Source organism: Mandrillus leucophaeus, unplaced genomic scaffold (genome assembly GCF_000951045.1).
Source record: "Mandrillus leucophaeus isolate KB7577 unplaced genomic scaffold, Mleu.le_1.0 Scaffold279, whole genome shotgun sequence".
NCBI classification, from domain to species: domain Eukaryota; kingdom Metazoa; phylum Chordata; class Mammalia; order Primates; family Cercopithecidae; genus Mandrillus; species Mandrillus leucophaeus.
Window position 1 is genome coordinate 598,193 of NW_012102909.1, and position 18,448 is coordinate 616,640.

The following is an 18,448-nucleotide window of genomic DNA, read 5'->3' on the forward strand; positions in this document are numbered from 1 at the left end:
GAACCTACAAAGAACTCAAACAAATTTACAAGAAAAAAACAAACAACCCCATCAAAAAGTGGGCAAAGGATATGAACAGACATTTCTCAAAAGAAGACAGTCATTTACTCTTTAAGTGTAGGGTGTGTGACAACCCTTGCCCGGGTGGTCTTAGGTCTTGTTTACAATTTGGTGTCTTATTGCCATAGTCTGTTCTGTCTTGCCTGGGGGCCTAGGGGAAGATAAAGGGGTATTTGGCAAAACTGCAGGTGTTGTCACATCTGCTGTTGTAGCTGCAGTGACACCTCCATGAATTTTTTCTTTTTTTACAATGGGTCCTATGGTATAGTCATTTATCTTGAAGTGGCGGGCAGCTGCAGCTACAGGCCTCAGTCAACAGTACATGTGAAGCAATTCAGCTTTTCTTTTTTTTTTTTTTTTTTTTTTGAGATGGAATCTCCCTCTCTCGCCAAGGCTGGAGTGCAATGGTGCAATATCGGCTCACTGCAACCTCTGCCTCCTGGGTTCAATGGATTCTCCTGCCTCAGCCTCCCAAGTAGCTGCGTCTATAGGCGTGTGCCATCATGCCTGGCTAAATTTTTTGTATTTTTAGTAGAGACGGGGTTTCGCTGTGTTAGCCAGGATGGTCTCAATCTCCTGACCTCATGATCCACCCGCCTCAGCCTCCCAAAGTGCTGGGATTACAGGCGTGAGCCATCGCACTTGGCCAGTTCAGCTTTTTCTTGAGGTGTCATGACTTTTCTGTGCTTCTTTGGAGCACTCCCAACATCACGAGTGGCACTTTGTGTGGGGCCCACGTTGTGTAGGTCACATGGTCTCAAAGCTTGCAGTATGCACTAAGTTTAAAAATAGGCAAGAACCGTGAGAGATCACTTTCTACTGTGAGAGACAATTTATTGGAGAGTCAAAACTGCTCATGGGAGATGATCAGCATCACATGGCATTCTAAGTGGATACTTGCAACACCTGAGCTCACCACAAGAGCAGTAGGTGGAAGCTGTGAAATTGTCGTACAGTATGCACTACAGATAATTTTATGGAGTTACGATTTAATACTGCATCTTTGCATTTGTTTCCGTTTCTGTTGACTACAAATGGCACCATACATGGCTTGTGTTTGTGTGTGTAAGTTTTGATTGATTTTAACTTTTTTTTATGGTAGTAAATAAGATAGACTAGTATCTACATATAATTTATGCATTCATGACATAGCTTTTTCTAATTTTTTTTTTTTTTTTTTTACATTTCTACAGTACTCAGCTCCTCTCTGGGTTTTTTTCAAGTCTCTAAAATATCTTCCAATATATGTGTTGAAAAAAGTTTGTGTGTAACGACCCGTGCAGTTCAAATCTATTATTCAAAAGTCAGCTGTACTATATTTTGTTTGTCCAGTCACAGTAGATGGACATTTGGGTTGTTTTCAGTTTGTGGTGGTTATGATAATGTCGCTACTGAATTACTTATGTCTTTTGTGTTTTCTTACAAACTAAATTACAGACTACTTGAAATTAAGAGATGTACTATCTCTTGCTTTTGCTATAGACAGGCTAGTTGGAAATCCACATTTAAAAGTTTATATTAATTATAATAAAGCTGTAAGATGGGCTGTTATGTACCTGTAAAAGTTATTTTTGATGAGTTGCTAATAACCTGATAAAATACAGTATAATGCGAGCCAGATAGAAAACTAAAAACAATTGGTTCCAGGTATATTTAATATAGCAGATGGGAAGTGATGGTGCCTCTGTGTCTTGAAGCCTCCATTCCTTTCCAACTGTTGCCCCATTACTTTGGTTCTTTCTGCAGCAAAACTACTCCCACTTTATCTGTTCTTTTCGTCTTTATTTCCTCATCTGTCATGCTCTGTTTTAAATAATTTTAATCAAAGTTAAACATACACATAGTTTTAAAAAGCCAAAAATTGGCCGGGCGCCGTGGCTCACGCCTGTAATCCCAGCACTTTGGGAGGCCGAGGCAGGCGGATCACGAGGTCAGGAGATCGAGACCGTCCTGGCTAACACGGTGAAACCCCGTCTTTACTAAAAGTACAAAGAATTAGGCAGGTGTGGTAGCGGGAGCCTGTAGTCCCAGCTGCTCGGGAGACTGAGGCAGGAGGATGGCATGAACCTGGGAGGCAGAGCTTGCAGTGAGCTGAGATCGCTCCACTGCACTCCAGCCTGGGCGACAGAGTGAGACTCTGTCTCAAAAAAGAAAAAAAACAAAAATGTCTGCTGCCTACCTCCATTTCACCCTTTTCAGGGGAACCAATTTCAACTCTTTTAGCTTATCTTAAAAAATTATTTACCTATGTATTTCCAGATATTTTGTTCATACAGTTCATATACAGTTTTATTTTTCAGATTCACTATTGACATTCTACCATCAAAGATGAAGGTTTAGCTGTCTTTCACTCCCTTACTTCCACCACATACACTCAGCCTTTCTGACACTCCGATTTATTCTTCTTTGTCCTCTTGATGGTCCCCTTGTGGTTTTTGTTAGATTAATGTTCAGTATTACCTGAAAACAGAAATCAGTGCTCAGTGTACTTATAGCTGAGCCAGGTGAAGAACCAAGTGAAATACTGTGACTGCCTTATCTTTCTTTTGCAGCATTGTTTTCACTTGAGGAAGTAACTCTTTTGTGTCTATCTCCTTTCTTCTCTTTCATCCTACTAATTCAGTAAGAAGCTACACGTTGTATCTCCTCTTGATTTATTTGAATGCATCTAATATTTGAGAAATCTCTCCTGGAGAGGTCTATTCCCCAAACGCCCCCCTGCTCTCTGCCTGCATCCTGGCTGCACAGCCATCATCCTGGGTTCCCTGTCCCCTGCCTCTTGGAGTCTCTTTCCCGGAGTTCTGCTTCTTGATATTCCCGCTGCTGATTCAGGCAGCAGTTGACTTGGGTCTGCACAGTCAATTCCGTCTCCTCCATCTGCTTTACACCTTTCTGGACTTTGCTACTGTTACCACTCTCTTCTTCCTTTTGGGCTTATATCTTTATTGTCATTTTAGTGGAGTTTGGGGAGGAGCATTTGTAAATGTTTGTTTTGTTCATCTGCAGGTGTCTGGAGAAAGAGCATTACAGAGGAAGGGGAAAGCACAAAGATCTTAAGTCGAGGGCACATCTGGCAGTGAGCGAGGAGGCTTGGCCAAGGACGAAAGGGAGAGAGTGGAGAGTGATAGATGAGGTCAAAAATAATAGGGCCTTGAGGTCCTCATAAGGACTTTGGCTTTTACTCTGAGTGAATAGAAAGTCATTGGATGATTGTGAGCAGAGGAAGGAGGTGGGATATGAGGGGGCGAGGGGCAGTGAAGGTGGGTAGGATCCATAGATGGGAGGTCCTGGGATGGGAGTGAAGGATTATTTGTGTTGATAGGAGCTGGAATGACAGAAAGTGGTGGAGGGAGAGTTGGATGTTTGAAATCGAAATTATAGGGGGTTGCAGTTTTTGGTAATGACTAAGTCCAGGGTGTGACCATGGATGTAAGAGGCTGGAGTAGGGTGGACAGTACCCCGTGTTGGCATAAAGAGTGTATCAAGGACCTCAGAGGCTGGCATGTTGGGATTATCATCTTCGTGGGTATTGACATGATTGAGCATGGAGATGGGAATAGCAAGAGAAAGACAGCAAGCCAGGAGCTGACGTCTTCACAGGTGATCTGCAGGGGCAGCTGAGGACCCCAGCCAGGCAGGGTGGGGGGTGATGTGGCCTGAGAGCGGATCCAAAGCCAAAGAGTTTTCAGGTTGGTAGGAGGGAGAGCATGTGGTCTGGATGTGGCATGAAGGCACCTGCTCCTCCCCAGGCCCCAGAGGTACCTGGTTTGTGGAGGAAAAACGCAACCATTTGAGATCTGGCCTTAGTTAAAGCCAGAAGGTGAAGGGAATATTAACAGGGGTTGAAGATACAGAAGCTTTAGCTGATAACTGTTGTACAGGGCACAGTGAAAACAGTTTGGAAGATGGACTCAAAAAGGCAAATTTGTCATTCGGTAAAGAATGCCCATTAAAAGGGTCTAAATGATCCTCAGAGCGCTGAAGAAATTTAGATAATCTTTAGAAAACTTTGCAGTTGAAAACCAATTATGTTGACATTGAGTACAGTGTTGCATTTATGGGTTTTCAGTAACCAGCTCAGCCAGTGTGTCGTCTTGGGCAGGCTTTTTGATTTCTTATAAACTTCTTTCCTCATCTGTAAAACAGGAAGGTCATGTGAGGATTAAATGAGGGCATGTATACAAAGCCCTGGCACATAAAGCATTCATGGGATGGGAGCCATCATTAACGAATAATCTTCACAAACTTTACTTTTTCAAAAAATTCTGTCTTTTCTAATAATTTTTTATTGGTATACAATTTATATATCATAAAATTCACCCTTTTAAAAAGTGGTTTTTAGTATATTTGTGGAGTTGTGCAGCCATAACCACTGCCCTCGTTAAAGAATCTGACTCAAATATGATTTTCCAGCATTTTTGGAGTACAGGACTTAGGTAAGGAAGTGCTTTTTTGTTTACAATGTCTTTTTTTTTTTTTTTTTTTTTTTTTTTTAGAGAGGGTTTTGGTCACTCAGGTTGGCATGCTGGCACTCTACAGGCACGTGCTACTACACCCAGCTGTTGAATTTTTTTGTAGAGATGGGGGTCTCATTATGCTGTCCAGGCTTGTCTCAAACTCCTGGCCACAAACCATCTACCTGCCTTGGCCTCCCAAAGTGCTGGGATTACAGGTGTGAGTCATTGCATCCCAGCCACTAATTTGTCTCATTTTATTTCTTTCAGGAAAGTTCATATCCTTGGCTCCTTCCAAAACATCAAGATGGCAAGAACTGCCATTTGCAACCTAATCTTGGGTAATAGCAGTTTCTTTCTTTGGTGTTTTCTCTGGGAGGGATAGGGAGTTAATTGCGGAAGTCAAAACTACATTTGCAAAGCAATTTGGGGTAATATTAAAGATAGCAAGTAGAAACCCTTGGGAGTTGGCAAAGGTGGGCCTAGAGAAGGAAGTAGAATTTTTTTTTTTTTTTTTTTTTTTTGAGCCTGAGTCTCACTGTGTTGCCTAGGTTGGAGTGCAGTGGCATGATCTTGGCTCACTGCAACCTCTGCCTCCCAAGTTCAAGCGATTCTCCTGCCTCAGACTCCTGAGTAGCTGAGACTAAAGGTGCATGCCACCACGCCCGGCTAATTCTTGTATTTTTAGTAGAGACGGGGTTTCACTATATTGGCCAGGCTGGTGTGGGACTCCTGACCTTGTGATCCGCCCACCTCAGCCTCCCAGAGTGCTGGGATTACAGGTGTGAGCCACCGCACCCAGCCAGAAGTAGAAATATTTTTGCTTAGATTCCATTTGTCTGCAAGAGAAGAGAAAGTGTTTATTGGGTAATATTGCTTAAATCTTTGCTGCCTTCCTGATAAGGTGCAGAGAAAAACCATTCCAGAATAGCAGGGAACATCACATTTTAGGTTCAACCAAGGAGGAGCTGCTGAACAGCTTCAGTTAATTTAATTGATCCACTTAACCCATTTTCTTGATCCTGCAGCACAGTCAGTTACCTTCTGATAAGAGTTACAGGATCTTAGCGGCTTGCTCAGAAAATTGGGATTCTCTGGTTCCCAGGCCTGTGATTGGCTTCTTTTTGAAATATTTTAACAACACAGTGCCTTTCGCTCTTAGAAGTTTAAAATATTTTTTGGAGAATATTTGGGTATTATTTCCTGTAAGGTTTTTTTTTTTTTTTGGTAATTTCAAGAAAATGTCTCTGTTCTTTCTAGGGTTCTAGACCCTTTTTCATGTTACAGTCTGCCCTCTGTATCTGCAAGGTCCACATCTGTGGATTGAACCAATGGCAGATCAGATACTCAGAAAAATACATATAAAAATCACGGCAAATTAAAAATAATACAAATTTTAAAACACAATACAGTATTAACTATTTACATAGCATTTACATTGTATTAGGTATTATAAATAATCTAGAGATGATTCAAAGTATATGGGAGGATGTGTGTAGTTAATGTGCATATTTTTTATATAAGAGACTTGAGCATTCAAGGATTATGGTGTCTGTGGAAGTCCTGACACCAGTCTTCCTTAGACACTGAGGGGCGACTGTAGGCTCTATAAGTGTGAGTCTATTTGTGTAAATACTTTTTTCCCCCTTTGCAGGAAATCCTCCTTCCAAGGTTTATGGCAATATTCGAGCTGTGGCTAGCAGATCAGCAGATCGATTCTGATTTCAAGTCAGAGACTTTTTATCTTGCCTTTGGACTCTGGAGAAAAATACTTTATAAGGGGTCGGTCACAAGAAACCATCTGAAGAATTTCAGTCATTTGAAGCCTCTGTCCCTTCTTCCATTCTCAGCCAGAAGCATAAACAGAAAAGAAAGATTTAAGAGTATTCACACTCAACAGGTTTTAGAATAATTTAAATATCAAAAATTGATTCTATTATACTTACACATTAGGTATAATTTATTGTTTATCTGAAATCACATGTAGCAGATTGCATAGTCTGTAATCCTCTCAGAGGGAAACTTCTTTAAACAAGAAGTTAAAACAGCTCTATATGAATAAGTTTAAACAGTTCTATATGAATTTATACTTTTATATTTATAAATTTATAACTTCATAAAAATTTATAAACATTTCTTCTTTATAATTGTAATTTAATAGATTATCTCAGAAAAACCTCTCTGAATGATAACCCTTCGGTTTTGGTCACTCAGGTTGGCATGCTGGCACTCTACAGGCACGTGCTACTACACCCAGCTGTTGAATTTTTTTGTAGAGATGGGGTTTCACCATGTTGACCAGGCTGGTCTCGAACTCCTGACCTCAAATGATCCATCCACCTCGGCCTCCCAAAGTGCTGGGATTACAGGCATAAGCCACTGTGCCTGGCCTTGATGTGTGAATATTTGAGAGGTCATAAGCAGTGGTTTTGGCTATACTGTACTACACCGTATACATCAGTAAGAGCTCATCTTGGAACCTGTTTTGCAGTTTTAAAAATTAAAGACCTACATCACAGGGTTGATGTGAAGAAAGTTTTATTTTTCAAATGAGTATTTAATGAAAGTATACATAACCAGTGTTCGGTATACAGATGCTTCTCAACTTACGATGGGCTTATGCCCAGATAAGCCCATTGTGAGTTGAAAATACCAAACGTCGAACATCACAGCTTAGCCTACCTTAAAAGTGCTCCGAACACTACATTAGCCTACACTTGGGCAAAATCGTCTAACACAGAGCCTATTTTATAATAAAGTATGTTGAATGTCTCACATAATTTTTGAAGGTTACATTGAAAGTGAAAAACAGAATGGTTGGGTACTTGAAGTACAGCTTCTACTGAATGAATAATTCTAAAGTTGAAAAATAGAACCATCATAAAGTCTGTTTCCTCTAGTAAAGGTGAAATGTTTTTTCCCACCCAAAAAACTATACTCTATAAATTCAGATTAGCTCATTTCTGCATGTTTAAATAGTATGATTATACATTATAAACTGGAAGGAACTTTATTAAATGTGACTTTGATACTTCTTTTGTGTATCTCTAAAACCCTTGATGAAAACATGTAAACTTCAGTGATGGGAGTATTAGAAAGTTCATGTAGGAACTAAAAGAAAAATTGTTACGCTTATTTCCTTTATATCAGTTACATATGCCACTGTTCTAAGCTAGTTTGTACAGTACGTGGGATTGGATATACTTAAATGTTTTTTAAAATGTCATTCATTCATTAATGCTTTTTTTTGCAAAATACTCAACTGGGTATCCAACTGGACATTGCTGAGTATGTCCCACCTCAAATTATTTTTTTATCCTCTGGCAATAGCAGCATGGAGCAAGGATGTGTACAATGGTATCAGATCCTTTTACTCATACCTTTTTGAAAAAGAGATTTGGGACTTTTTAAATTCTGGAGTCTGTACAGGTTTCCAGAGGTACTTTCCTGGGGAATGGGTCCATGCCTGTAATCAGGTTTTCCAAGCACTTGGACTGAATGGAACCATTGCTAGGTGACCATAAATGTTTTGAATCGACTTTGAAGGAACGGAGCAGGCAGGAAGTTAAAAGCATTATTTCAACTGGGAAAATATGGGTTATCTGTATTAAAGGGAAATAATGTTTTGGTATTATCCAAATTACTTCCTTTTGAAGATTTCCTGTGTAATTACAACTGTCAGTAATACAAGAGAGCAAATATATTTCCCTAGCAGCTGCTAAAATTTGGAATGCTGAACTTCGGTTTAAGGACTGCTTTGGACCCCCCTACTTAGTTAAGTGTTCGTATCTCCTGTTCCCCAAAAGTAGTAGTACTACTACTTGGGGCTTTTGAAAAGGGAGAGAAAATGTTAGGGGGAACCCAACTAATAATTCTTCGGATGGGAAAGTATGAAGACGGAATAGAGGTAATAAATTTGACCATCATACTGGCTTCCAGGTTCTTAACCTGGATCAAATAATTTCATTAAACCCTTCTCTAAGGCCAAGACACTAAATCTAGTACTTCCAACCTTACCTGTTTCTATGGCACTTGTCCCTCTATGTTGTAATTATTGTGTCTGCCTGCCACCCTAAGGCTACTTACGATTTTGGATACTCAGTATCTGGTACGATTTCCTGACATACACTTTACATATGTATTCATTGATACATTGCCTGGGGGATGGGCCTGAGAGAATAGCATTTTCTTAGGTATTCGTGGCTGACAAGGGAGACCCATGGGGTTTCCTCCCAGTCACTTGCTCCAGAAGATTTGGGCTCCAACTCTCATGCCACCTAGAACTAGGATGGTATGTATGAAAGCTCATGCTCCTTGGATATTCATCTTGTCTACTTTTAAGACTGTTAGAAGTAGGTTAAAAAAAGGGCTGGGTGCGGTGGCTTAAGCCTGTAATCCCAACACTAGGAGGCCAACGTGAGAGGACTCCTTGAGCCCAGTTTGAGACCAGCCTGGCAACATGACAACACCCTGTCTTAACAAAACAAAACAAAAACAGCCAGGCACTGGCATGCATCTGTGGTTCCAGCTACTCTGGAGGCTGAAGTGGGCGACTGCTTGACCTCAGGAGACAGACTGCAGTAAGCCTTAATCATGCCACTGCACTCCAGCCCAGATGAACAACAAAAGATCCTGTCTCAAAAACAAAAAAACAAAAAACAAAAGGGAGCGGGGCGGGGGGCTTGGGGCTTAAATTCATCTACTTGCTTAGACTTAACCTTTATTCCTGGGATGTTTTAACAAGTCACATAACCCATTGTAACTAGTGCACATCTGGCGATACAGGTATTCTGGATATAAAATATCCCCAACTTCTCTGGGCCAGGGATGTCATTTGCGGGAGCATCTCAAGTGCCTATTACAGTGATGGACATGTAGGGGCTGTAAATAAATGAAATAATGACTAAATGAAAGCAGTTACCAAATAAATGAAGTCTCAAGAAATACCAATTTTACCTTTTACACAGTGACAAAACACTGAATAGCACTTATTATAAAATCACAACCTGCATAAACAATATCACATTAATTTATTATTTATTGGGTAAACACTAAGAGCTAGGTAATGCTCCGGACAACTGGGCTGGGGCTATCAGTGAACAAGAGACAAATCACTACCCTTGTGGAGCTTTCATTCATTTTATTCAGTAGTCAGGGAATACAAAATACATAAGTAAACTGTGTCAGAAAAGGGTAAATGCCACTGAAGGAGGAAAAACATAGAGGAAAGGAGAGCTAGGTATATCTGTATTTTTAAATAGGGTAGCCAGGACAATTCCTTTTGAGCTAGGCTATAACTGAACAAACACCTGAAGGCATTAGCTATGAGATGGGGAGGGGAAAGGGGCAGAAAGGGACAGATAGCGCAAGGCCCTACAAGATGCAAACCCAAGACTCCAGGTACCACAGGAGGCTAACATGGCTGGAGCAGAGAGAAGGGTAGTAAGGGAAGTCATGGGGGGGATGGGAGAGTACTACAGGAATTTGTAGGTTTTTATAGAGATTAAATGTCACTTTACCAGACTCTTTCTAATAATTTAAAAGACTGGGAAGAAAAAAAATTCTCATAGCTATGGAAAGCCATTAAAGACCACTGAATACATTCAAGCAAGTTTCAAATATTTTATTTTCTTATTCATACAGTATGAAGTTTTCTAAAGATCCCACAACATGACGTATCATGCAGAAGAAAAACTAAACATTCAACATAAACCACCCCCTCCCCTACCCACCCCCACACACAAACTAAAAAAAAAAAAAGAAAAGAAAAAAAAAAGAAAAAACCCTCATTCCCCGGTAAGGAAATAATGTTTGCACTATTTTTCTGTAACGCCAGCCAAGATATGCACAAGCAAGAGAAATAGAAAGCATTTGCTAAAATATTTGTAACAAATACTTATGTACAAAAAATTCACAAAAGACTAGTTCCCCCCTGAAGCAGAGCACATGGCAGTTGACACTGGAACAGTTCAAACCACTGGCTGGGATTATAAGCCATGCCACTGATCCAGAGGAAGAAAGTTACATGTAGTGGAGATTTTCAGTCTGAACATTAACATTTCCAAAGTTTGGCAACATTATCTTTCAAAATTATGCAAATTATGTAAACAAGAGGTACATTTTAAATTGATCTACATGCAAAACTCCATGTCATGCAAGGACACCAAGCACCGGGATTTTTCTCTCACAGACAGAGCCCATGATGTGCAGCACTCAGTTGAAGGAACAGCGATGACAGGCAGGTGTGCTCAATTTCAGATTCATTCACCTTGATTCAACCTGCCCTTTTCTACTGATTTTAAAACCAGTTTTTATAGAAAAACTATAAAGGGAAAGACTACTGTCATACAAAGCTAACCAAAATGTTTTTCTTCCAGCCAATAGTACCTTTGCAGAAATGGGAAGGGATAAGATCAAATGGTAGAACATGATACACTACTTTTATATCACACAAATTTATTAAGTTATCATCCATTACCAATTATATAAGCAAATCAAGGGGAAAAAAACATTATGCATGCTCTATCCCTCGTGGTAAAGAAATTTAAGACGTATAAATTTGGATAAAATTTTGCTCTTCTGTGGCATATACGTTAGCAAGATTTCTCACACTTAAACCACAAATATATGTGGGTGTTTAGATACATACATGCATATTAAATATCACCAGTTTTTTAGATTAGCTGCAAGTCTTTTGAAACACAGAAGGGAAATTCATGATTCAAACACAAGTTTAATGACAAATTATTTACCCATGTAATCAAACAAATGGATATCCTAAGTAGTTACATGATCACTTCAGGTATTCTTCAGTAAGTGATACATACAATATTAGTCATGATTGCCTCAGACAGCTTCTGGCCTTTATGTATAAAATCACAACTAGCACTTACATTACTGAGGGACATTTAATAAATGCAATGGCTCCTAGTTACAAAGTAACAATGAAGCAGCCATAAGCACTGTGCAGTTACTATATGAACACAAGAACTAGCTCTTGGCAGTAGCAATGAACTAGACTTTCTCCTCAAGCAGAGGTGTATTAAAAGCTGCTCAGCAATGAGTAGTAGTCCCTGGAAATATATTCGTAAGTATAAATAAAGTTACAGACTCCTTTGTTACAAAAATGTAATTAAGGTAAATAATAGGACGTTAACAAATGCTTTGTCAATCTCTCAGAGGAGAAAGCACAGGAAAAGGAAAATAGCTGGCCTAACACCCGGCTCAAATTGTACAGTCTTCTATCTATATATAAAACTGTGTGAAATAAAAGTAAGGATGTTTTATGTTCTGCTTGGCACTTTTGTACTCTATTGTTTTGTTTCTGAATCAAGTATATTAAATTAAAGCCAACCTACTACATATATAGAAAGCTACATATATCTATATATAAATATTTACATATGTATATATAGATACTTTCTTGTTATAAAAGATGAAGAAAAATAAATTAAAAAGCCAACCCCTTCCCTTTCTCCACCACATTGATATGCTCTTTTCATGCTGCTGTCCTTCAGACTTTAAAGTGCTACACTGAGTTATTGAGAGAATTACAGTTCAATAACACTTAGTTGGCTTCATGAGGCTCATGTTGGAAAATGTGGCTTCACAGAGAAAAATACTTCCATTTAAATACACAGAGAGCATTGCTGGACGTCTTGAGCAGATCTTCAGAGATGGAGAAGAAAGCAAAAGTGTTGGGTGGTACTCTCTGATAAGAGTCACACATCTACCACCATCTTTTTGTGGATATCTAGGCCACCTACAACCTGCAACAGACAGGAACAAATCAAACTTCAGTGTCTGAGAAACTCCTCATTCATAGTCTGCTTCATCAAATTACAATTTTAAAAAATATTACTGGGGGCTGGGCGCGGTGGCTCACACCTGTAATCCCAGCATTTTGGAAGGCCAAGGCAGGTGGATCACAAGGTCAGGAGATTGAGACCATGCTGGCTAACACGATGAAACCTCGTCTCTACTAAAAAAATACAAAAAATTAGCTGGGCGTGGTGGCGCGTGCCTGTAATCCCAGCTACTGGGAAGGCTGATGCAGGAGAACCGCTTGAACCCGGGAGGTGGAGGCTGCAGTGAGCTGATATCGCGCCACTGCACTCCAGACTGGGCAACAGAGCAAGACTACATCTCAAATAAATAAATAAATAAAAATTACTTTAGCTATATTCAGGTGGTGAATTTAAAGACACACAAAAAAACAAAACAACAAAACTTGAGTGACCTCCAGTTAGAATTTTCATGGTTTCTTTCTCCTAGGATAACAGGCATTATTTTTTGGGTATTCTTGTACAAGGGCCAGATAGTAAATATTTTAAGTTTTGTAGGCTACATGTAGTTTCTTTCACATTTTCTTTTTTTTTTTCCAAAACAACACTTAAGGTAAAAAGTATTCTTAGTTCAAAATCAGACATAAACAGGCCATGCACAGGATCTGGTTTGCTCTGCAGTTTGCTGGCCCCTACTTCAGTAGTTTAATACTACACGATAACCAGACACTATGACAAAAACTGTCCTCACAATCAAATATGCGCGTCACTGTCAGTCTGTTCTAGAAAATTTAAAAAGTACCAAGTAAATAAACATTTCTGCATATTATTTTTCTGTAGAGTCAAATACATGTAGTTATACACATCTCAGTGAATACTGACACGGTAATGTGAAAGTGTAGTATCTGTATCATTTGGGGGGAATCTTTTATTAATCTACATAAACAGAATGCATAGGTCATAAATGTCCAGTTTGATGAATTTTCACAAAGTGAACACCCAATAACCAGCACCCTGATCTTCTAGTCACCAGACATCTCCCCTCCCCCTCCTCCCACCCAACACGGACACACACACACACACCAGTAGCTACTATTTTCTGTTTCTGTACATTTTATAAATTGAATCTCTTTCATGTCTGGCTTCTCTCAACTTTATGATTGTGAAATTAATCCATATCGTTATGTATACTTGTATTATTTTTAAATTCAAACTAAAAAATAGCCCCTTTATATAACTGAAAAGTAAAGCACAAAGTGCCAACTAATTCTACAACTCCTGCTGTGGAAAAAAAAGCAGTTTGTCACCCTGGCCTCATTCTCTATTTGCTTTTATGCAGTGGCAATAAAGTTTTCAGCTGACTTTCACTATTTACCTCTAGGTCTCTAAGATTTTTAGCTTTCACACACATTTCTTCCCTCTATCTCCCCCCCCTACACACTTCACAAACTCTGTACCATTCCAATGGCTTTATCGTTATTTTCATTAGAAATTCAGCATTTTTCAGCCGGGTATGGTGGCTCACGCCTGTAATCCCAGCATTTTGGGAGGCTGAGGTGGGCAGATCACTTGAGGTCAGGAGTTCAAAACAGGCCTGACCAACATGGTGAAACCAGGTCTCTAATACATTAAAAAAAAAAAAAAAATTAGCCGGCATGCCTCCAGCCTGGGCAACAAACTGAGGCAACACTCCTTCCCCCGACCTCACCCCCCCAAAAAACCTAGCATTTTTCATTGTTATAACTATAGAATACAGATAAACAGAACTATTTATTATGATTAGTTTTTCTTTCCTGCACATTTGTTTGGTACACAGTTAATTCCTTTGCTGGGTGTTCTATGTTAATTATAATTCAACCCCTAACTTTTGTTCTAAATACATTCAACTAAAAATATTATGTAATTCTATCAATTTTATTGTCTTGAAAGCACTCTTTGAGCCTTCCAACCTGCTGCACTCTAGACTTTTTGTCTTCAGGCCTGTCATCTCTGGCGCTCTTCATCATATCGGGGATCCTCCCTCTCATGCTGGACCCTCAGATTCCTGGATCCTACACTCTCTACTTTTTTGATTTATGACCTTATTGCAGTGGGAGCACACATCCTCCAGTAGTTTCCAAAATGAGAAGGCCTTACATACCTAAAAGTGTCTTTCTACTACCATTTGAGTTTATAGAGAATTTTAAGTTGGAAATAACTGTCCCTCAGAATTGCAAAGGCAAAATGCTCCATGTTCTTGTGGGTTTCCAATACTGCTACTAAGAAATCTGGTGCCATTATGACTCCTGGTTGTTTATACAAAGCCCCACTCCCACCACTCCACCCTACCACCCCAGCTCTCTGGAAATCTGCAGAACCAGTTATTTGCTCCCACTGTCTCAAAACTTCATGACAGTGTGCCCAGGTCCAGATGTTTACAGACTATGCTGGATGCTCCATAAGCCCTCTCAGAAAACATATTATTTTTGGCTTTGGAGTATTTCCTTGATTCATTTTTGATTATTTGTTTCCTTCCATTTTCCTTCGGAATCCTAGCATTCGGGTGTTACGACTCCGAAAATAGGTATCTAAAATTGCATTCCCAAAAGCTCTTTTATGTATTATCCAACTTTTGTTTCAAAATTCAATATACAATATCCCCGAGGATAATGACAGGTTTCGGGTTTGCTTTTAAAGTTTTTACTGGTCTTGGCTAATCTGTTTGTTTTGAACTTATTTTTTTGGACCTGGTTTCATCTTTATATTCCATACATAGAGGTTTCCTTCAGTGTTTGGTGAGATCCTTGGCTTTGCTTCTGTAGGAAGGGCACTGGAACTTTGGGTGAATGATGGGGTTGTTGAGTGAGAGCTATACTTTGAGTGATCTGGTAGCACCATTTCTTTGGGGAGACAAGATTTCCTAAACAGGGCTTTTTCCCATCTCTTGCCTAGACAGTGTAAGTCCAGCTGCCAGGGAGTCAGGAAGTCAGGTACAGGGCACAGATGTCAATATGCAAATATGCTTACTGTCACTTAGTTCCCCAACACATATACCCCATCTCTGCCTCATGTTTGCCAGTCTAGAGACTCTCCCCAGTCTCCTGCTAGGGTGCAGGAGAGAGAGCTGTCCAGGTGAACAGAGTAGGGAAGGCGATCTTGTGTGTTCCAATTCCTTCTTAAAACAGACTTTAACCAATCTTTGATTTTAGCCTCACTTTCATCCTCACTTCCAGTAGCTTGTGACATCAATTTCTGAGCCTTTCATGGATTCTCCATTATAACCCAGTTTGGTTCTCAGATTTCCAAGCTGATAAAGCTTAGAATCATTCTGCTAGGTTAGTTAACCATTCAACTTTCTAAATGTTCTGAATTACCACATTTAGATGCTGTTTCTTCTCTGCTCTTCATTTTTGTCCTTGTGAGTTCATAAACCTTTAATTCATTGCATTTGATTGGAGTTTGGGGAGGAGGTAAAAATAAATTATACATGGGTTCAATTCACCAACTTTAAGCCTGTCACTAATCATTTGTAAGAATTATTTGTATATATTAAGTACTCTGAAAATTTTGAAGAACATATATAGTATGCCATCTTTTGAAATAACTTCCAATTTTTCACTGTTATAGCTTGAGAAGTCAACATAAAAAGAACTCAATGAAGTCAAAATTACAAGTGCTTGATCAATGTTTATAAAAGTTGGTTTTAAGCACACGAAGAACATTTTTCTCCACTCCTAAATTATGCCCCTTAAAAATACAAGCAAAAGGCAATTGATTACAAATACTGGTGGCCAGACACAGTGGCTCGTGCTTGTAATCCCAATGCTTTGGAAGGCTGAAATGGGACGATTGCTTGAAGCGAGGAGCTGGAGACCAGCCTGGGCAACATAGCAAGACCCCTGTCTACAAAAACTTAAAAATAGGCCGGGCACGGTGACTCACGCCTATAATCCCAGCACTTTGGGAGGGCAAGGCGGGCAGATCACAGGGTCAGGAGATCGAGACCATCCTGGCCAACATGGCGAAACTCCATCTCTACTAAAAATATAGAAATTAGCTGGTCATGGTGGCATGTGCCTGTAATCCCAGCTGCTCAGGAGGCTGAGGCAGGAGAATCACTTGAATCAGGGAGTCAGAGGTTGCAGCGAGCCAAGATTGCGCCATTTCATTCCAGCCTGGCAATAGAGCGAGACTCCGTCTCAAAAAAAAAACAAAAAAACAAAAAAACATGAAAACTTAAAAATAAACTAAAATAAATATTGGAAAATAAACTCAAAACTTAGCTTATGTCTTCAATATAGATAATAGCTTAATTTCCTTCCACTGATAAGTGATATATGTATTACATTTTATATATGCAAGTAATCTTCATTTATATGAAGATTATATAAATACCATTTATTTATATAAATATAAATACCTCTTCCAATACCACCGAAGCCAAGAATTTTCCATTTATTATATTCCCCTAGGGCTTAGAATTTCTCCTTTCCTTCTTTTGAAAACTGGCTGCTCTTTATGATGGTACTACCAGCCTGGTCTCATGTCACACTCAACCATATGCCAGTCCACAGGAGTCCTTCAGTGATCCTTGGCAATGGTGAAGGAGGTGAAACAGAAGGAGAGAAAAGGTTTGCGGTAGCGCCCCCTGGGAGTAGTTCAGTGTCTTAAAAGTCTCAAACCCATCTAACTCTTCCAAAAAGATGCAGTCTATTCTTTACAGTGCCACCCCACTTTTTGAAAACAAAATAAAAAGATGGTTTTTGCTTAAGGATAATATGAACTTCTACTTAAAGGTCAAAGTAGCTACACTTCAGCTCTTGCATAACACACAACTATCAAACTCACTTGTTTTTCCTTGTGTGATTCACATTTAAAAATAAAAAGGAGAAAGAAAACCTTTCTATGGAAGCATTCAATCATTACTGACAGAAAAATTTCAAACCTTTGTTATCTTTGCCTCTACTCTGGATGCTCTAGTTTTCTCTAGTATCTCTAGCTTGCAGTTTAAAATCCTTGTAACACATCAAAAAGCCTACTATCTATACTTTTAGGGCATAAGTACAGAAGAGAAGCTAAGTGGTTGTGGTTGTGCTTCTGTTCAGAAGCAATGAGTGATTAAATGAACCTTAAGAGTATAATCTAGTTGTAATTTGAGAGGCTATCAACAGTAAAAAAGTGGTATCCTTGTGGCATTTGATCAGAGGATCACTGAGAATGTTAATTCTTGAGAATAATAATTGTTGATTTTGTTAATTAGTAATTACAACGAAGATACATTTCAAAACTGAATATGGGCAATTAGGAAAAATCAAATATATGTTTTTAGGACAAAATACGGAAATTCTCTATTAAGTGGTTTTTAAAATATGCTGCTGAAACATAACAGAAGAACCAGCTCTTTTGTACTTACAGCACAGAATTCTTCAAAGGATATTCTTCCATCTCCATCCTTATCTGCATTTATTATGGTTTTGTCTACAATTTGCTGTAACTGTGTATCTTTCAGATTGTTCCCCACCATCATCTTCAGTACCTGGAAGAGTTCCCCATTGGAAATATAGCCATCTTTATCCATGTCATAGATACGGAAAGCAACTAAAAAAAGGGAAGGAAAATCAATTCCAATTACAAAGCAATCACAAGCAAATGCTTTCAATAAGAAAGAAAATAGTAAACTGACAAACATCAAAATTGACTATGAGGATGTCTCCTTCCTTAAAATAGAGTTGTCCTTAGGCACAGTTTAACATAGTTGGTTAAAAGTATGGGCTTTTGAGGCTGCCTGAGCAGATTTAGTGGAGCTTAGAGTAAGTTAACTATCCCTGCTAAGCTTCAGTTTCTGCACAGAAAAAACACTAGAGATAATAACAACTCCAACAACCTCTCTTGTTCTTTAGAACATTTCTTCCCACTGTCACTAAAAAAAAATCTCTTCTCTAAATTACAAATGTAGTTTACATGGTTGTTTTCAGTAGAAAGAAACTGTTTTGCTTCTATCCAACTAAAAGCAACAATGACACATTATTCAAATATAGTAGTGGCAAATGTCTTAAAAGGATTTTCACCAGAATGTAAAATTTCAGTTATGTCTAAGGATCTGGAATAAAAGACATCTTTTTCATTATTTTAAAAACCATTCTCTAATACGGTATGAAATGATGGTAGTGT

At 39.0% G+C, this 18,448-nt stretch overlaps 1 protein-coding gene across 1 annotated transcript in view; it reads right to left on the reverse strand.

Moving 5' to 3' along the window:
- The window catches only part of WDR92 (WD repeat domain 92), a 138,704-nt gene that overhangs the window by 44,831 nt on the left and 75,425 nt on the right, over nt 1-18,448 (reverse strand). The window contains 1 exon segment of the mRNA XM_011984990.1: nt 17,691-17,875. Coding sequence (XP_011840380.1) covers nt 17,691-17,875 — 185 coding nt within the window.